Raw genomic sequence first — 21,994 nt, 5'->3', positions numbered from 1 at the left:
TCTTGACCGCATTACAGTTCATCGTGGCTGCATCACCACCTCGGGTGTGCATTATTTTTGGCAATTATTCCTTACATAATGATTCTTTGTATGTCCTATTAAATACATGATAGGTTATGTTCTGTCACCGATGGAGTTTTGGTTCCTTGCCATTGTCACCTCTGGCTTGCTTAGTTGGGGACACTTCATTTACAGCGATATCGTTGACTATTGTAAATGATTCCGATTTTATATAAGGTTGCAGAAAAATGGGTAGCTAAGTGACTTCTTGATCTCCTTTGCAGTTTGGCTTTGTAGTAATTATTAAAGTTGCTAGACAATAAACCATTTTCCTTTAACTATTGTAACATTCTTAAAAACACACAATTTAAAAAAAAAAAAATATGCCTGAAATATGTATTAAGTATGTTGTGCCAGACCTCATAAAACAGTTTATGGTATTGGTACCAGGACTATAATTAGAGGAGATTGTGAGGTGCCAGGGTAAAAAAAAAATCTCTGATGTCTCTTTAGTGGTTAAAAATAAAATATAGTTTGTTTTGGATAAATCTAACAGGTAATCTTTGGTCTGTATTAATTTTACAATTTAAATTCTACAGTACATTTTTTACAGTGAATTTAATAACTACAAACCGAATTCCAAAGAAGTTGGGACTCAGTACAAATTGGGATTAAAAAGGAATGGAATAATTTACAAATCTCAAACTTATATTTTATTCACAATAGAATATAGATAACATATCAAATGTTGAAAGTGAGAGATTTTGAAATGTCATGCCAAATATTGGCTCATTTTGGATTTCATGAGAGCTACACATTCTAAAAAAGTTGGGACTGGTAGCAATAAAAGGCCAGAAAAGTTAAATGTACATATAAGGAACAGCTGGAGGACCAATTTGCAACTTATTAGGTCAATTGGTAACATGATTGGGTATAAAAAGAGCTTTTAAGTGTGGCAGTGTCTCCAAGAAGTCAAGATGGGCAGAGGATCACCAATTCCCCAAATGCTGCAGTGAAAAATAGTGGAGCAATATCAGAAAGGAGATTCTCAGAGAAAAATTGCAAATAGTTTGAAGTTATCATCATCTACAGTGCATAATATCATCCAAAAATTCAGAGAATTTGTAATAATCTCTGTGCGTAAGGGTCAATGCTGGAAAACCATACTGGATGCCCATGATCTTCAGGCCCTTAAACGGCACTGCATCACATTCAGGAATGCTAATGTAATGGAAATCACATACAGGAATGCTAATGTAATGGAAATCACAACATGGGCTCAGGAATACTTCCAGAAAACATTGTCGTGAAGAAAATCCACCATGCCATTCGCCGGCTAAAACTCTATAGGTCAAAAAAGAAGCCATATATAAACATGATCCAGAAGCGCAGGAGTTTTCTCTGGGCCAAGGCTCATTTAAAATGGACTGTGGCAAAGTGGAAAACTGTTCTGTGGTCAAACAAATCAAAATTTGAAGCTCTTTTTGGAAAACTGGGACGCCATGTCATCGGGACTAAAGAGGACAAGGACAACCCAATTTGTTATCAGCGCTCAGTTGTATACCATCCTGCATCTGGTATGGGGTTGCATGAGTGCGTGTGGCATGGGCAGCTTACACATCTGGAGAGGCAAAATCAATGCTGAAAGGTATATCCAAGTTCTAGAACAACATATGCTCCCATCCAGACGTCGTCTCTTTCAGGGAAGACCTTACATTTTCGAACATGACTATGCCAAACCACATACTGCATCAATTACTGCGTAGAAGAATGATCCGGGTACTGAAATGGCCAGCCTGCAGTCCAGATCTTTCACCCATAGAAAACATTTGACATCATAAACTGGAAGATGCGACAAAGAAGACCTAAGACAGTTGAGCAACTAGAAGCCTGTATTAGACAAGAATGGGACAACATTCCTATTCCTAAACTTGAGCAACTTGTCTCCTCAGTCCCCAGACGTTTGCAGACTGTTATAAAAAAGAAGAGTTGATGCCACACAGTGGTAAACATGGCCTTGTCCCAACTTTTTTGAGATGTGTTGATGCCATGAAATAAAAAATCAACTTATTTTTCCCTTAAAATGATACATTTTCTCAGTTTAAACATTTGATATGTCATCTATGTTGTATTTTGAATAAAATATTGAAATTTGAAACTTCCACAACATTGCATTCTGTTTTTATTCACAACTTTTTTGGAATATGGTTTGTAGTTTATAAAGCAACATCCAACTCATTTTTAGTGATGTTTCTTCTTTTTCTCCCCTTTGTCTGTCAACAGCAAAGGCTCTTACAATAGCCATCCAAACACAAGTATATTTTTTACTGATTATTACTAAAAGATTTATTAAAGCTATATAAAGCTACATCATACGGCAAGCTAATCAACAGAGATGTCTTGATAAAAATAGTTTTGGCATATAGTCTTCTGAAGACTATCATCCTGCATCTTTGAAAAACCCATGTCATTTTCAAGCTCCACTCTTCAACACAACTGCATTTTACAGTAAAAGACCAATTTCTTATTTACTGATAAATAAGTGCCAAGCTGGTCAATGTAGGTCATTAATTATTATGATTCATTTTCAGTTGCTAAAACCTTTAAAATATTGCTTATTTACTTATAAAGCCCTGAATGATTTAGCACCTTAGTATTTGAACAAGCTCTTGTTACATTATAATCCTCCACGTCCGCTGCATTCTCAAAACTCGGGCAATTTGATAATACCTAGAATATCAAAATCAACTGCGGGCGGCAGATCCGCTCTGGAATAACCTACCTAACATTGTTCGGGAGGCAGACACACTCTTGCAGTTTAAATCTAGATTAAAGACCCATCTCTTTAACCTGGCTTACACATAACACACTAATATGCTTTTAATATCCAAATCCGTTAAAGGATTTTTAGGCTGCATTAATTAGGTGAAACGGAAACACTTCCCATAACACCCGATGTACTTGCTACATCATTAGAAGAATGGCATCTACGCTAATATTTGTCTGTTTCTCTCTTGTTCCGAGGTCACCGTGGCCACCAGATCCAGTCTGTGTCCAGATCAGAGGGTCACTGCAGTCACCCGGATCCAGTACGTATCCAGACCAGATGGTGGATCAGCACCTAGAAAGGACCTCTACTGCCCTGAAAGACAGTGGAGACCAGGACAACTAGAGCCCCAGATACAGATACCTTGTCTCAGAGGAGCACCAGGACAAGACCACAGGAAACAGATGATTCTTCTGCACAATCTGACTTTGCTGCAGCCTGGAATTGAACTACTGGTTTCGTCTGGTCAGAGGAGAACTGGCCCCCCAACGGAGCCTGGTTTCTCCCCAGGTTTTTTTCTCCATTCTGTCACCGATGGAGTTTCGGTTCCTTGCCGCTGTCGCCTCTGGCTTGCTTAGTTGGAGTCACTTCATTTACAGCGATATCGTTGACTTGATTGCACAGATATTATTTAAACTGAACTGAGATGATGACATCAATGAATTCTATGATGAACTGCCTTTAACTGTCATATTGCATTATTGACACACTGTTTTCCTAATGGATGTTGTTCTGTTGCTTTGACACAATCTTTTTTGTTTAGAGCGCTATATAAATAAAGGTGACTTGACTTTAAAAGTTTTAAATTAAGATAAATGGCCCCGAAAAGTAATGATAAAACGTAGAAGTTTCACCAACTGAAAGATTTAACATCAATTCCATGCAAGGTGGGACAATCACATGTAATGTTCCACAAAAGAACACAAATTGTAAAATTTTTCATTCATATACTGTATATACCTAAACATTTCCAATTAGAATTGAAGCAACTTTAATACTATTTACATTTTTGTGTTAACTATTGCTTTAAGAAAACTCCAAAGAAGTTGTGTGTTGTTAGCAAACAAATGTCTTTTGTGTGTGTATGTGTTCTTCATTTTCCTTATTATTGTCTTTCAGTTGCATTTCCAAAGAAAAAACATCCACGAGGTGCAAGTAATAATTACAAACACAAAACATCACATAACTTAACATCAACACTACCTAGCTTTCATAGAAACATTATCCCTATAACTAAAAATGTTTATAGACCGATACATGTACAAAATAACACAATAACTGACAATAACACACACATACACATATCGCAATGTCTTATTGGACTAAAAGAAGAAAGACTTTAGCCAGTGTACAACAGATAGAAAATGAGATTTTGGATGAATACCAAACACAAACTGAAAACACTGAGGAATCAAGTTTTCTTGATAACAAGAATCAAAACTCTGGAACTAGTGATCTCTCATCTTTTTGTAATATAGTTGACTCTCTTGAGCCCACACGTGAGAACTCTGATCTGGAAAAAAAAAACTTTGATTTTTTTTTTTTTTATTGATTCGGAAACTCCCTCTGATCCTGGTATTCAGACCAACCAAATGCAGAATCTGAAAGTAGTAGCAACAATTAACTTAATAACTTGCAAACATGGGCAGCATCCTTTTGCATTTCTCTAGAAGCTCTAGCAGCACTACTGTCAATCTTAAGATCACAATTTCCTGATTTGCCCAAGGATGCAAGGATCCTTCTTGGTGCACAGACAAAGGTACCTGTAGCAAATATTTGCAATGGTGAATATTATCATTTTTGGTTTGGTAAATGGCTTGGAAAACATATTAGGCCGTATCTCCAGTATCCCTAAAAATGTAAAATCTCTTGCTGTGTAGTTCAACATTGATGAAATTCTTGCTCCATAACACAATTTTGGCCAATTCTTGCAGTTGACTGATAAATCACGATCTCCATTTATAATTGGTTTGATTTATGGCAAAAGTAAACCAAGCTCAGTCTGGGAGTAGTTGAGAGATATCATTGCAGAATTAAAAGGGGTTTGCATGAAGGCATTGTGTAGAATGTTACTCGGTTTAAAGTTGCTGTCTCATCCTTTATTTATGACGCCCCTACACAAGTATTTGTTAAACATGTAAAGTCCCACAATGGCAATTTTGGTTGTGACAAATGTTCACAGACTGGAGTATGGTCAAATAAAATTATATATATCCTGAAATGGATGCTTCACTAAGTACAGACTTGGGTTATGAATTGATGAAAAGTGAAGAACAACACCTGAGTAACAGCTAAAGCCCCTAGACTGGACTAGTATAAATGGCAACTCAGTTCTCAGTAGATTACATGCACATCAAGGTTATTATAGTTTATTATTAGTTTTTTATATTTTTCATTAGTTTTTATTTTTATTTCGTTTTGACTTTTTGTTTTCAAATTCAGTTTAGTTTAAATAAGTTTTTTAAGTGGGTTTGCTAGTTTAGTTAGCATTAGTCTTTTTTCGTAATTTGGGTTATTTGATAGGGGCAAGATTAAAAAAGGTCAGAAATAGTATTGTGTAATAATAAGTCAACAAATCATCATACAATTTTAGAAAATATTAATTCAAAAATAAAACCAGTACATAAAATGTACATATGGGCACAAATATGTAAACAGTCTCAAGATTTTTGTTTGTGTTGTTTTTCACATAATTTCAGGTAACTCTGGTATCAATCTCAGACTGGTTTGGTCAATAGTTTGCCAGGTCTTCTTAGGTAAATGGAAACCCTACTTAAAGAGGTCGTTCCACATTATTAAGCAAGTCACAGTTCTCATGAAATATGGTGAGGAAGAAAGATCTTTCTGAAGATAAAAAGTATGAAACAATGCAATATCATACAAAAGGCATCGAAACAAACAATATTTTGTGAAAAGCAAATAGAAATTATTGAACTGTCAATAGATTTGTGAGTGACTTAGAGCACAGAAGATCTTGGTCAGATAAAGATTTAAGGAAAGTTTCTGTCAATCAAATGAACTGTACTGTAATGGCAGGTGTAAAAAAGCCACTGCTGAGCAAAACATAGAGAGAGGAGCTGAACTCACATATGATTATGGCGGAATTGATTGGCCTTGGAGGGTAAGGTATACTATATTACAACGCGTGGGTTAAAAAAAGTTACTTAGAATTTTGTTGTTATCTTTGCCATTGTAATATTACAATGGCTACTAACTTTCCTAGCAGAGTTGACAACAGTTGGTTGCTTGAGCAATGATTAAAGAATTGACTGTGATCAATGTTTTAGGTTGATGAAAACAACAACAAGGAACTGGTGGAAAGTTCCAACACAAGGGTACAACACACCAATGAGGTTTCCCCTTCAATTCTGAAGGTGAGTCTTCTTGTTTGGTGAACGTGCCAATACACTTTCACCATTCAAGTGGGAAGCAGCGATCGTGTTGTAGGTTAATGTTAGTTAGTTTCTTTTGGTAATGACAGATTTCTTCCATCACCTGGTCATATGTGTATAAGTACATGTTTATACACACATACACTGGCCTAACCTTGTGGGGTCCAAATATCAATTCTAGAAATTCTGAATTCCTTTTCATTTTGTCATTGTAAAAAGAAACATTCCTTTCAATTGGAATTTTTTTTTGGTAATTGCAAAAACAGATTTCTTCCATCACGTGGTCATATGGTAGTGTATAAGTACATGTTAATACACCCATACACTGGTCTAACCTTGTGTGGTCCAAATATCAATATGGGTGAGAAGCCTTCTAGAATGTTAAATTTTCTATTCAAAATCAATGCATTGACTTTTGTTCATTTGATGATCAAACATCGGATTTTGCACATGAATTGGTTGTGTGTTTTAATTAGTACAAACATATTGTTGTTTATGAGTTTACTGCTTCAGGGTTTGAATTCACAATTATTAAATGTAATTTATTTTACAGGTTGATGGTGGGCATTCTACCAATGTGGCCTTTGAACACAACAACAAGGGACTGGTGGAAAGTTCCAACACAAGGGTACAACACACCAATGAGGTTTCCCCTTCAATTCTGAAGGTGAGTCTTCTTGTTTGGTGAACGTGCCAATACACTTTCACCATTCAAGTGGGAAGCAGCGATCATGTTTTAGGTTAATGTTAGTTAGTTTCTTTTGGTAAGGACAGATTTCTTGGAAGTGAAAGGAAGTGCAAAATGGCGGCAGGTAGCGGCAGAGTGGCAGGTATTGCTGTCTTACCTCTCCTAAACCATACTGAGAGACTGCCAGGTTATCATAAAATACGACATGAAACTTGGACTCTTCGGCGACATAAAACTTTGTTAAATTCAATACATCCTTACGCCATGTCACCTTGCTGTTGCACTTGCTTTTTTTGATGGGCACACAAATGTGGGGGAGCTGGTGTTCTACCTCTAAACGTGCGTTTGTGGACTCGCCTGGAAAACTCGCTGTCGGCCTGCCGGTGGATTCATGGAGCCAGTATATCCTATACTCAAGTGTTCTGGATGATGGTCGAGCGAGGCGTGTGCAAAGTGAGCTGCATGGACACTTTACAACATCTGTATCAACAAAGCCATGCTCAGCCATCGTGTTTTGCGCATTTCTCTTTTTGTGCGGGGATGTCCACACAAATCCTGGACCGAGGTCTTTGGACATTTGCCACTCAGCTGATCCTGACATCCCTAGATCGGCGAAGTGTGCTGCTTTTACCGGCGTGGGAATTCGAGGTAATATTACTCCAATAAACAACATTAAGCCCTATAGCAATGTTGGCCAAATGACGATAACATCGTTCCTGCACAGACCTTTAACACTCACCACACAAACTTCATCATACCTTAAACAGCAGCAGATGAAATTGTTTCAGACTGTAAATCATGCAAGTGTGTTGTGGGACGCAAAAACGAAGCCGAAAGGCATTTTTGGTGGACATCTGACTGTATGTAGCATTATCTCAAAAACCGAACAACTTGAACATTTACTGACGGACTCCAACATCGATTACTTATGCCTCACAGAGACTTGGTTAACCCCAACAACCCCTTTATCTGTTTTTAATATTCCAGGGTATAATGTTTATAGACGGGACAGAAAGAAAGGGAAAGGGGGCGGAGTCCTGATCTATGTGAAAGACAGCATTCAAAGTCAGCAAATAGTCTTTCCGCAAAACAATTTGGAATGCGTGGGGGTAAAACTTACGCTATCCCCCGAAATGTATTTTGCTGTCTTTGCAGTCTACCGTCCTCCAACTGCCACAAATGAATTTTATGATTGCCTAAATGTTATACTTAAACAATATGGAAAGATGGAAGTTATTCTTATGGGTGATTTTAACTTAAACTGGCAAGATAAAACACGTAGGAAAAAGCTTTAAGATATTGCCAAAACTTTTCAGATGACACAGATGATACATAAGCCCACAAGAATAACAAAGTCTTCCCAAACGCTTTTAGACTTAATTTTCACAAATAAACCAGACAGAATTAGAAAGATTTATAACCTCATCACTGGGTTATCAGATCATAATCTTACTCTGGTCTCCAGGAAATTATCAAAAATACGTTTTAAAAATCAGAACTCAATGAAGGGGAAATCCATGCCTTTTATCGCCTCAAAGGACATGGCCCTCATTGAAAATGAAATAAAGCAAATAAACTGGCATGACACCATTGGTAGTTTGCCCTGTGAGCCAGCCTGTGCTGATTTAATGTCGACCATTAAAGGCATTATATTAAAGTACACCAGGAAAAGGGGCAAAAAAACAAATAAAAAATATAATCTACCCTGGTTTAACATAAATCTCTGGGAGTTAATGAAAAAACGGGATGCTTCTCTGAAAAAGTTTTTAAAATCAAAACTAAATACTGATCATCTAATTTTTAAAAGTTTAAGAAATAAAGTCACACAACAACTTAGAAAGGCTAGAGCAAATTTCTTCCTCAATGTTATTAGTGAAGCAAAAGGAAACTCTAAAAAGTTATGGAAGAGCATTGACAAATTCCTTGGAAGGGAAAAATCAGCAAATAAACATTTAAAACTCATGGTGGATGGCTGTATCCAGGACAATGATAAGATTATTGCGGAATGTTTTAATGATTATTTTATAAATTCAGTACGAGAAATGAGTCTAAGTTCACCAAAAATTCAACTCACACAAGCTTTAACCTGTAATGATTCTTCTTTTAAGTTTTCCCTAATCAACACAGAGAAAGTTGAAAATGTAATTTCACTTCTATCTAATAGTAAAGCTAAAGATATATATGGTTGTGATACAGCTTTTCTCAAACAACACAAGACATCTATTATGACACCTCTAGTGATGATTATAAACAAGTCCTTTAACGAAAATATTTTTCCAGTGTAACAATATGGAAAGATGGAAGCCTGCCATTGTCACCCCTGTTCATAAATCTGGGGATACTCAAGTGGTCTCTAATTATCGACCCATCAGTATTCTCCCAGCTGCCTCAAAGGTAATCGAAAAAGGTTGTGGCAGAACAACTTATAGCACATCTAGACTTTAAGTCCTTTTTCCATCCTATGCAATTTGGTTTCAGAAAAAAACATTCCACTGAAACTGCATGTTGCTACTTCCTTGAGGAGATTAAAACTAGCTTAGATCAAGGAGGAGTGGTGGGAGCTGTCTTCTTAGATTTACACAAAGCCTTTGATACAGTTAACCATGAGGTACTGATACACAAAACTGGCCAAATACGACATTTCCACAAATGTCCAAAATTGGATAAAATCATACTTGATAAATCGAAAACAATGTGTGCAAATAAATGGCACATTGTCTACGTCTCTTGTCTCTACTATGGGAGTACCACAGGGGTCAATTCTAGGGCCACTGTTGTTTTGCTTATATATTAATGACCTGCCTTTGGTCTGCAAGGGCATAAATATTGTTATGTATGCTGATGACACAGTATTATATACCCATGGGAGAAGTGCAACAGACATAGCCAAAAAATTATCAAGTGTCATGAGCAGGGTTAGCCATTGGTTACATGACTCATGTCTAACATTAAATGTTGAAAAAACTGTAACTATGTTTTTTACAAACCGGTTTATACTTAAAACTTATCCGGAAAGTTTAGTAAACGGCCAACTTATAAAACATGTAGATAAATTTAAATATTTGGGGGTAATTCTAGATTCCACACTTAGTTTTAAAGGTCATGCTAAGAAACTGTGTAACAAATTAAAATTTGATTTAGTAAATTTTAGATATATAAGAAACTCTCTCACCACTGAAGCATCCAGTACTTATTTAAATGCAATGATCATCCCCCACTTTTTGTACTGCATTACATCCTGGTCTCAGGCATGTAAAACAGTCATACAACCTTTAGAATCTTTGTATAAAAACTGTCTCAAGATCCATGATAAAAAAACACGTTATTATCATCACTGTCAAATACTCGTCAAATATGATATACTTAGCTTTGATAATCTAATAAAACACTCAAATGTGTCTTTGCTACATAAAATCATATATAGTGCTACTGCTCCCCCTCTGAAAAAGTTTGTGACACTCTGCTCCGAAAAAATAGTGCGAACAACTAGAAGTGTCACAAGGGGGGAGTGTAGCTTCCCACAACGTAAAACCCAATTTGGGAGCTCCTCTTTCTCATGTGTGGCCATGAGGCAGTGGAATACCCTTCCCACGGAACATATCTTGTGCACAGATTCTCAGACTCTTTCATGCCTGACAAAGAGTTGGTTGCTAAGTAAGCAAGTTTGCACACATCTTTGAGATAATATACCTGTGTGTGTGTGGGTGTGTGCTTAAGACGCTACTGAACTGTTTAAGTGTGTTTGATGGAGAGAGAGGAGACAGAGAGTAAATGGGTTGATGGCCTCCCTGGTTCTGTTTTTTGCAAACTTGTTTGTCTGTAATCTCAATGGACATCATTTTATCCATAATTCTGTGAAATTGTTATTTTTTTTTAAATTTGTCATACCTGCCCAGGGACTACAGGTGGAAATTAGCAATTGTTGCTATAACCTGGCCCAAGATATATTCTCTTGTTTAACAAGTTTAATGTTTATTTGTGCATTGTCCCTGTTTAAAAAAAAATAATTTCCATTCCATTCCATCACTTGGTCATATGTTAGTGTATAAGTACATGTTAATACACGCATACACTGGTCTACCCTTGTGGGGTCCAAATATCAATTCTAGAAATTCTGAATTCCTTTTCATTTTGTCATTGTTACAAGAAACATTCCTTTCAATTGGAGTTTCTTTTGGTAATGGTAAAAACAGATTTCTTCCATCACGTGGTCATATGGTAGTGTATAAGTACATGTTAATACACACATTCACTGGTCTACCCTTGTGGGGTCCAAATATCAATATAGCTGAGAAGCCTTCTAGAATGTTAAATTTTCTATTCAAAATCAATGCACTGAATTTTGTTTATTTGATGATCAAACATCGGATTTTGCACATGAATTGGTTGTGTGTTTTAATTAGTACAAACATGTTGTTCATGAGTTTACTGCTTCAGGGTTTGAATTCACAATTATTAAATGTAATTTATGTTACAGGTTGATGGTGGGCATTCTACCAATGTGGCCTTTGAACACAACAACAAGGAATTGGTGGAAAGTTCCAACACAAGGGTACAACACACCAATGAGGTTTCCCCTTCAATTCTGAAGGTGAGTCTTCTTGTTTGGTGAACGTGCCAATACACTTTCACCATTCAAGTGGGAAGCAGCGATCGTGTTTTAGGTTATTGTTAGTTAGTTTCTTTTGGTAATGACAGATTTCTTCCATCACGTGGTCATATGTTAGTGTATAAGTACATGTTTATACACACATACACTGGTCTAACCTTGTGGGGTCCAAATATCAATTCTAGAAATTCTGAATTCCTTTTAATTTTGTCATTGTAAAAAGAAACATTCCTTTCAATTGGAGTTTCTTTTAGTAATGAAAAAAAAAACCCAGATTTTTTCCATCACGTGGTCATATGGTAGTGTATAAGTACATGTTAATACACACATACACTGGTCTACCCTTGTGGGGTCCAAATATCAATATAGCTGAGAAGCCTTCTAGAATGTTAAATTTTCTATTCAAAATCAATGCATTGAATTTTGTTCATTTGATGATCAAACATCGGATTTTGCACATGAATTGGTTGTGTGTTTTAATTAGTACAAACATGTTGTTCATGAGTTTACTGCTTTAGGGTTTGAATTCACAATTATTAAATGTAATTTATGTTACAGGTTGATGGTGGGCATTCTACCAATGTGACCTTTGAACACAACAAGGAACTGGTGGAAAGTTCCAACACAAGGGTACAACACACCAATGAGGTTTCCCCTTCAATTCTGAAGGTGAGTCTTCTTGTTTGGTGAACGTGCCAATACACTTTCACCATTCACATGTGCATAGGGTATTTTCTATTAAAGGGGGGATGAAACACTCAGTTTCTGTCAATCTCATGTCAATCTTGAGAACCCTATAGAGTAGTATTGCATCCTTCATATCTCCAAAAAGTCTTTAGTTTTATCATATTTATAAAAGAAAGATGCGCTGTTACGAGTCTTTCTAAAAATAAAAATAAAAACAAGCGGATGGAAGTGTATCATTTGGGCGGAGCTAAAGAATGACTAGCGTGCTTCGTTGAGTGCGTCTGAAAGCTGTTACATGCTTAAATGTGGGGAAAGAACTTAATCCTAAATAAACGATTGCTATCAATTAGGGTTGGGTATCACAAACCGGTGTTAAAAACTACAGTGTGAATGTCCCCTACGTTTAATATGAAATAATTCATTTAGTTCAACATATTTTCCCACTCTTTGAGTATTGCTGTTTGGAGTGGATTTACAATAAACAAACAGACACTCCATCAAACGTCCAACTTAATCTTTTAAACTTTGTTCATGTTTAGCTTGGGAATCCAAGTCTTTTAACAGTGTAAAGAGCTCCGTAAGCATGAAATAGCATTTCATCCCCCCTTTAGGGCAGTTATGGTGGTTATATTGTTTTTGTGATTAATTTTTATTTTTCATCTATAATTGTCAGTTTTTTCAATCATAATCACATCTTTATTTTTGAGCATTAGAATAATCAACTATGTATAGATTTATAACCATTTTACAAGTTATCTTGACCATAAAACATATTCTTCTCCACTGTCCTGGCTTGATTCACTTATTTTTTCAGATCCAACAGAAATCTTCTGATTAACCCATAAAAACATAATAACAAATAAGCTACACAACACATGACTAGGTTTTTTACAATACAACAGTACTAGGTTAATTTTTGCTTCACAAATGACAAATAGGGCTGGGCGATATATCTAACGATATGATAATGCGGATCTAGTCAGTAAATCTGGTTCTGTGATTACCGCTAAATCGCCATCACCTGCTTTTAAATGGAGCAGCATTTAATAGACAGAGCCGTAGATCACTGACAAGCTACGCAATATTGCGTTCATTATCCCAGATGAATCGCCTTTGATAATAAATGCGATATTGTGTAGCTTGTCAAAGGCGATTCATCTGGGATAATGAACGCAATATTGCGTAGCTTGTTCAGTGATCTACGGCTCTGTCTATTAAATGCTGCTCCATTTAAAAGCAGGTGATGGCGATTTAGCGGTAATTTGTCATTTGTGAAGCAAAAATTAACCTAGTACTGTTGTATTGTAAAAAAACCTAGTCATGTGTTGTGTAGCTTATTTGTTATTATGTTTTTATGGGTTAATCAGAAGATTTCTGTTGGATCTGAAAAAATAAGTGAATCAAGCCAGGACAGTGGAGAAGAATATGTCCCATCCACAAGTGGGGATAGTACGGATAGTAACGTAAGCCAAGATCTATCATTAAAAAGTCGAGCTGATGCAACAGTACGTTTTTCACTTCCATGTAAGCGCAAATTCAAGACATCTCTTGCTAAATTCCAGGACAATGATAGAATTGTTGCTATAACACAAAGCCAACATCATGCTCCTGACAGCACCACATCAGGTAAAACTACAGTTGGAGATGCATCAGTATTTGTTCCTGTAGTCATCAGAAAGAGTAATGGATTTTGAATGTACAACAAGCGACAGTACTGCCTATATTGTAGATCAGCGGTCCAAAAAATATCTAGACACTTGGAGCGTGCTCACTTAAAAGAGATTGAGGTTTCAAGAGCATTGAGTTTTCCAAAGGGATCCCATCAAAGGAAATTGCAGCTTGAATTTCTGAGAAACAAAGGAAACTTTGCACATAATGCTGAAGTTATAAAAACAGGGTCTGGAATTCTTGTTCCCTTCAAACAACCAAAAGAAAAATGTGAGGGTCAAGACTTCATTCACTGTGTCTACTGCCAAGGGTTGTTTATGAAAAGAGTGCTTTGGAGACACATGCAGAGCTGTAAATTCAAACCTAGCAGTCTTAAATCTAAACCTGGAAAAACTAGAGTCCAATCCCTCTGTGCGTTTGCTGAACCGGCACCCTCTGTGGTTAGTGAAAGTGTTTGGAAGCTGGTGAGCAATATGACACAAGATGATATCTCTTTTGAAGTAAAAAATGATCTCTGCATCATGGAGTTTGGAAAACATCTATATAACAGGCTTGGAGCCGATGTCAGCAAGCATGAATACATTCGTCAAAAGTGTGAGGGAGCTTGGTCGGCTGCGTTTACATGGTAGAGAGGTCACACCACTGCAAACTATCAAAGATTATGTCACACCAAAAAACTTCATGCTACCAGTTACTGCAGTAAGACACACAGCAGGTTTCAACGAGGAAACTGGCAAATACAAAACTGCAACACTTGCTCTAAAGCTTGGACATGGACTGAAAAATGTGTCCATGCTCCTTGAAACCAATGCAATGATGAAAGGTGATAATGATGGTGCAACAGCGGCTCGCTGCTTTCGTCAAGTGTATGATGCCAGGTGGAATGAGCTCATATCAGCCAAAGCCTTACAGGGCCTCACAGAGTCCAAGTGGAATTCCCCACAGCTGTTACCTTTCACAGAAGATGTAAGAACTCTGCATTGCTACCTGGATGACGCGCAGCACCAGTTCTACAGTGACTTGACATCAGAGTGCTCATCTTGCAACTGGGCTAACTTGACAAAAGTGACTCTGGCTCAAGTTATTTTATTCAACAGGTGTAGAGAAGGGGAAGTATCAAAAATGCCTGTTTCAACATTCATCCTAAGAGACAAATCAGATCCTCATGAAGATGTCAATGTAGCTCTCTCTGAGCTAGAGAAAAGTCTCTGCAAGCATTTTGTGAAACTTGAAATAAGAGGTAAAAGAGGGCGGAAGGTGCCTGTGCTCTTAACCCCTGCGATGGTGGATTCCCTTGATTTGCTTGTGGAGAAGAGAAAAGAATGTGGAGTGGCTGATAACAATCCATACATGTTTGCACGGCCATATGCAGTGTCCCACTACAGAGGGTCAGATTGCATTCGTTACTTTGTGAAAGCTTGTGGAGCCAAGAACCCTCTCTCACTCACCTCTACAAAGCTCAGGAAGCATGTTGCTACACTCTCAAAAGTACTCAATCTGAATGACACTGAGCTTGATCAACTGGCAGATTTTCTTGGCCATGACATCAGAGTCCATCGCCAGTTCTATCGTTTACCTGAGGGCACTCTCCAGCTTGCGAAGATCAGCAAGATTCTCATGGCCCTTGAGCAGGGGCGTTTATCAGAGTTTAAAGGAAAGACCCTAGATGATATCAACATCGCCCCAAATGGTACCAATGCCTTTTCATTAGACAAATACAAGAAAATTCAGATATTGTTTTTCCAGTACAGTCCGAATAGCGCTGTGATGGCTTTTGTTACCCGCTTTCTTTTTATTTTAGAGACAATCCTGTGTGACAAAGAAATCCAAGAGGCCTGGCTTGAGGAGAACGTGCCAGGTATATATTTCATTACTTGCTGTACTTGTAGATGCATGTCTGCATCAGTTTTTCCTGTCTGAGGTATTTGCTTCCAGAAAGATCAAATTTGAGTTTTAGTAAGATTTTTACTGCTCTTTTAACAGAATTTGGGTTATCAAAAAGGAATGTTCCCTCTCTTTACTAAGTCAAATCCTAACTCCTTCATGCTTCCACCTAGAATGGGGTGTAAGCTTTGAGGTAATATAAAGCAGCAGCTTCTGAATTCCTTTCCGACATCATAAATTAGACTGTGTTTATCTATATCATGATGGTCAGAGAGTGTGAAGGAGCTTTTGTTGAGATTCACAGGCCTTACATGACCAAAAGCTGACAAATGTTTTACAGTTTAGGGCTACCAATATTAGTTGCAGATTTGTTTTTGTAAACAGAAATTAATCTAACCTTTCAACCAACTAACTAGTCAAAATTTAAAAGTTTCAAGTTTCACTGTCAAATGACCTTTCCAACCATGGTGTATTCTTTGCATTGCCATGCACTAGTAATGTACTCATCATATAACAGTCAGTTATGAAGTAAACAAAACTACTACAGCTTATGTCATGTGGGGAGCGATTAGATTCAACTTTATTGTCACTGCACATGTAAGGTACAAGGCAACGAAATGCAGTTAGCATCTAACCAGAAGTGCAATAAGCACACACAATAAGTACAGAATATACAAGGTCCACAATATGTTACAAATGTACAATTAATATACAGATAAGGTAGTATTACAGACATAATTTACAGATTTTAAATACTATTAGCATGATATACAGATAGGTGTACTATGAACATACTATACAGATGGATTATGTAAAAGTGTATGTACACTATAGGCAGAAACTATGAACATATGAACATCATTTACACTATTGCAATGGACAGTAAAGTGCATAGAAAATATTACAGTGTGCAAATGGATTATTCAGTGTTTCTGGATGAACAGACAGTGCAAGTAATAAGTTACTAATGAGTAATAAGTACAATAAGTACAGTTTTTTGCTTGTTTGTAAATAAATCAGATGAGGGGTGAGGAGTCTGTGTGTGTGGTGTGGGGGGGGGGGGGTGTTGGTGGGTGTCAGAGGGCAGAGTTCAGCAAGGAGACAGTTGTAGGGAAAAGCTGTTCCTGAATCTTGTGGTCCTTGTCCGGAGGCTCCTGAAGCGCCTCCTGGAGGGCAGGAGGTTAAACAGTCTATGGTCAGGGTGAGAGGAGTCCTTGAGAATGCTGCAAGCTCGATGTAGACAGCGTTTCCTCATGGATGTCCTCAAGAGCAGGAAGTGGTGTCCCAGTGATGCGTTGGGTTTTCACCACCCTCTGCAGTGCCTTGCGGTCAGCAACTGAGCAGTTCCCATGCCAGACTGTGATGCAACTGGTCAGGATGCTCTCGATCGCACACCGGTAAAAGTTCACCAGGATGGCTTGAGACAGCTGGTTCTTCTTCAGTGTCCTGAGGGTGAAGAGGCGATGGTGAGCCTTCTTGACCAGGCTGGAGGTGTTTGTGGTCCAGGATAGGTCCTCTGAGATGGTGGTTCCCAGGAACTTGAAGCTGTAGACATGTTCAACAACCATCCTGTTAATGTGGATAGGGTCATGCGTGCTTCCATGTGACCTGGTACTGAACCTCCTCACTGTAGGATCATTGTTGTCACTGATGAGGCCAATCACCGTGGTGTTGTCTGCAAACTTAATGATGATCGTCTGCAAACTTAATGATGGAGTTGGATCTATGCACAGGCTTGCAGCCGTGGGTGTAGAGGGAGTAGAGGAATGGGCTCAGCACACAGCCCTGTGGTCCACCGGTGTTGAGTGTGATGGTGGTGGAGTGGGTGTGGCCTGACCTAACATGCTGAGGTCTGCTGGTCTGAAAGTCCATAATCCAGTTGCAGAGTGCATACTGCATCTTCTGTTCTTCTATTTCTGCGGTAGGCAAATTGGTGTGGGTCCAGTGAGGGTGTGAGGCAGTCTTTGAGGTGTGCTTGGGGCGGTAGTCATTTAAAGGAGGATTGTTTCAGTACTGGCAAAATGAATGTGGACTGAAAACATGTTGGCACAGTTGCTTGGGTGAGGGACAGGTTGAAAATGTCTGTGAATACCCCTGCAAGCTGCTCTGCACATGCCCTAAGCACACAACCAGGAATGCCGTCAGGGCCAGCAGCCTTGTGTGCGTTGATCCGGCTCAATGCAATGTGGACATCTGTGGATGCGAGTTTGAGGGGTTGGTGGTCTGCTGATGGTGTGATTTCTGGTGGCCGTCTCCTTGCTGTCGCTGTTGAAGTGAACATAAGTCATTTAGCTCGTTAAGGAAGGAGACGTATGTGACTGTTGGAGTAGAGTTGCTTGACTTGTTGTGATCTGTTTTACTGTTGTAACACTGTCAATGGTGTTATTGATGTAATCCAGAACAGAGGAGGTATAGATATCAATGTCCGTGTGAGAGCCACAGGCAGCCTGAGAAGCAAACATACTCCAGTGCGTGTACTGAAATCTGTCCTGAAGTAAAGAGTCTGCTCCAGTTGGCCACACTTTGATGTTCCTCACTGATGGCTTCACACGGTTGATGAGGGGTGAATACTTAGAGGTGAGAAACAAAGAAAGGTGATCAGACTGTCCGAGGGGGGAGGGGGGTCGTGATGTAAGCTCCATCAATGATTGTGTAAACATGATCCAAAGTTTTGTCTCCTTTGGTTTGACAGGAAACATGCTGAAAGAATTTGGGGACCACTGTCTTTAATTTGCAGTGATTAAAATCTCCTGCAACAAAAAAAGCAGCCTCCGGGTGAGCAGTCTGTTGTTTACTAATGGCTGCATGAAGTTCGTTCAAGGCAAGCTTGGCAGTAGCATCCGGTGGAATATAGACTGCGGTTATAATGTTGGAAGTGAACTCCCGCAGCAGATAAAAAGGTCTACATTTAACCATGAGAAACTCTAGGTTAGCTGAGCAGTGTCTCTCAACAATGACAGTGTTCGTACACCAAGCTTTGTTGACATAAATGCACAATCCACCACCTCATGTCTTCCCGGAGTCATCTGCCATTCTGTTTGCCTGGACCATGTAGCATCCGACTAGCTCGATAGCATTATTGGGTACGTCGCTGTGTAGCCATGTTTCTGTGAAAACCATGACATTTCAATTCAAAAGTATCTTACTGTGGGTGATGCTAAGTCATAACTCGTCCATTTTGTTTGCCAGTGACCGCACATTAGCAAAGAAAATGCTGGGTAAAGAGAGACAGAGCAGTGTTAGCTTTAGCTTAGCTCTTAGACCTCTGCGCTTCCCCCGCCTTTGTTTACGATCTCGACGCCGCCTGCGAGCACTTCCGCCCGGCCGGGTAAGAGTGCGTAGCCTTGGGTGTTCCGGCAATCTCAGGGATGAGTCAAAGATTGGTGATAAAACTGTTGGAAAAGTCCTCACCGATATCCAAAAGCTCCTGTCGGGTGTAGGTTGTTAAAGCAAAGCTGTTCAGTATGAACAGACCCGAGATGAGCAGGAATAATACTGCAAATAGCATGGTTTGTGATCTGGGAAGTGACTGGTTGTACCTTTTATAACAGTTAGTCTAAAAGGCTGACCACTTAACCCAGGGGTGTCCAAACCCTTCAATGGAAGGGCTAATGTATGCAGTGACAACCAGTCACTTCCCAGATCACACAGCATTTTAATTGTCAGGACACCCCTGACTTAACCAAACCCGATATTTCACTAATTAAATTGTAAATGTTAACTGTTATTTTTGCTTTGATGTCAAGGGTAATATGTTCATATACATAGCATTTTTTTAATATGTATATGTTCGTTGACAAGCTGCGCAATATCACGTTCATAAATGCATGCGATTCATCTGTGATTATTGTGTAGCTTGTCAGTGAACTACGGCTCTGTATATTAAGTGCCACTCCATTTGAAAGCAGGTGATGGACATTTACCACTAATCACAGAACTGGTTTTACTGACGAGAGACGCATGACAATCGTATGCGATTAATCGTGCAGCCCTAATATATATATATATATATATATATATATATATATATATATATATATATATAATGTATGTGTGTGTGTATATGTATGTATTAATTTCCAGGGTTTAATGTGACACAAGATAAGGATTTCAACAGAGTATGGTGATTTTCTATAGGCACTGTATACTTATGAAGACTATACTAATCATAATAGGCTCACGTGCAATATTTGTTCTTTTTTAATTAAACAGATTGCACAAGGGTGGCCTCACCACACAATGTGACATCTCAAAATGAAAGTCAGCATCCAAGGAACAAGGACTGTGTTGAGGACACAGCCGAGTCACCATGTGCTTCAGGCAGTCAGATGCGAAATGACACAAAGAAAAACTCTCAAGCTATCCAGTTATCATCTCCAAAAAATGGTGAGTGACTTGTGTGAATGATCTGATTAACTGAACCATAGTGCTACTGTTCTTTAACAGTATTTGTAGTGAAGAACTCCGTTTAATTTAAAGGAACTGTTTTGGCAGGTGATTTATTTATGAGTTTGGTTATTGGGTTGTGAGAATGCGAGCAAAACTTAATAAATTTGTCCTGCCTTCAAGTTTAGTAATTTCATTCTCTTTTAGGTCGCAAACCAGTCAAGAAAAAGAATTGGGAGAAGGTGGAGGTTGATGCAGTTGAAAAACACATGATGCACTTCATTGAATCGTGTCGTGTTCCAGGAAAGGCTGCCTGCGATTTGTGCCTCAAATCTGAGCCGGAAGCCCTAAAACGGAGGGACTGGCTGGCTATTAAATTTTACGTCAAAAACCGGATATCTGCTCTGCAAAGGAAAATTTGAGCTATGTTCCTGAGCTGCAAGTATAAAGTACACCCAAAGTATAAAGTTGTAAATGGTTAAATGTATAAATTGTCAGATTTCATGGAATTTTGAATGTTATCCCATAGTGAATGCTTTCAACATCTGGACAAAAAGGTGGTTTTGAAATCAGATGTTTTAGTTCTAAAGGTTCAGAGAGACGGGGTCAGTTTTATAGTTGGAGAGGGACTGAGGTTGAACATTAGCAGCTACAGTACTTGGACACAAGAGATATGGAGAACAAGAGACTAGTGACAGTGAGAAAAGACAGACATTATTATGAATTTTTTGCATTTTACCAAATATATTATCTTATGCATCACTTGTGCTCTTATTAATATTTGGGAGAGGATAAAGTTTGATTTAGTTCCAAAATGCATGGTGCACTTCATTGATTTCAGTTTTGTATGATGAAAGGCTGTATCAGGTCATTGAGTCTTGTTTTAGGATATCAGGCCATTGACGAATGAAATCTATAGTAGTTATCAGTTGGTGTCGATTCTTCAGTCAACTAATTCTTCAGATTCCAGCTTGTTCTTTTATCGTCTATAGTTATAGACAAGTGTCCATTTATGTGGTCATTAGCTTATGAGCGACAGTGTTACATTGTAATGAGTTACTGATTGGTTGTTTAGTCTGTGAAAGATCCGTGAGCACTTGGGAGTAAGGTGTCGTCACAAGGAAATCCCAATACAGATACAATTTTATACGATGCTCCTGAGCTGCAGGTATAATTCACCAAAAGCACCATGTTGAAAGTAACACACTGAACAAAAATATAAACACAACACTTTTTTGTTTTTGTCCCCATTTTTCATGAGCTGAACTCAAAAGATCTCAGACTTTTCAGTGTACACAAGGCCTATTTCTCTCAAATATTGTTCACAAATCTGTGTTAGTGAGCACTTCTCCTTTGCTGAGATAATCCATCCACTTCACAGGTGTGGCATATCAAGATGCTGATTAGACGGCATGATTATTGCACAGGTGTGCCTTAGGCTGGACACAATAAAAGAGCAGTCTAAAACGTGCAGTTTTATCACACAGCACAATGTCGCAAGTGTACAGGGAGCGAAACTGACAGCTCCCATCCAGTGATTAAAAGTAACAACAGATGGATTCAGCATCATGGCAAGCTTTGCAGGCTAAGGAATCACAAACAAAACTGAATTGTTTGTGATTGCTCAGGTTGCTAAGCTGGCCATGATGCTGAATCCATCTGTAAACTTCTGTGACATGAAAGACATCTGTGACATGAAAGACATCTGTGGCATTGTGCTGTGTGATAAAACTGCACATTTTAGACTGGTCTTTTATTGTGTCCAGTTTAAGGCACACCTGTGCAATAATCATGCTGTCTAATCAGCATCTTGATATGTTACACCTGTGAGCTGGATAGATTATCTCAGCAAA

The 21,994-nt window shown here is 38.4% G+C and overlaps 1 protein-coding gene across 1 annotated transcript; it reads left to right on the top strand.

Moving 5' to 3' along the window:
- The first annotated feature begins 13,617 nt into the window (after positions 1 to 13,617).
- On the top strand, positions 13,618 to 21,338 carry LOC132106042 (uncharacterized). The gene is made up of 4 exons (XM_059511653.1): positions 13,618 to 15,561; positions 15,673 to 15,729; positions 19,968 to 20,141; positions 20,349 to 21,338. The coding sequence occupies exons 1-4, from the start codon at positions 14,379 to 14,381 to the stop codon at positions 20,561 to 20,563; spliced, it is 1,629 nt and encodes a 542-aa protein (XP_059367636.1). The 5' UTR covers positions 13,618 to 14,378; the 3' UTR covers positions 20,564 to 21,338.
- The last annotated feature ends 656 nt before the right edge of the window (positions 21,339 to 21,994 follow it).

This window comes from Carassius carassius, chromosome 26, assembly GCF_963082965.1.
Source record: "Carassius carassius chromosome 26, fCarCar2.1, whole genome shotgun sequence".
Taxonomy (NCBI): domain Eukaryota; kingdom Metazoa; phylum Chordata; class Actinopteri; order Cypriniformes; family Cyprinidae; genus Carassius; species Carassius carassius.
The sequence above is the reverse complement of the archived record's forward strand: the minus strand, read 5'-3'. Positions and strand labels throughout refer to the sequence as shown.

Excerpts from the sequence above, each read along its gene's own strand:
- LOC132106042 (XM_059511653.1), top strand. The coding sequence starts at position 14,379 with ATGATCTCTGCATCATGGAGTTTGGAAAACATCTATATAACAGGCTTG. Across the intron at positions 15,730-19,967 it reads GCTTGAGGAGAACGTGCCAG|ATTGCACAAGGGTGGCCTCA; the intron begins GTATATATTTCA and ends TTAATTAAACAG. Across the intron at positions 20,142-20,348 it reads GTTATCATCTCCAAAAAATG|GTCGCAAACCAGTCAAGAAA; the intron begins GTGAGTGACTTG and ends ATTCTCTTTTAG.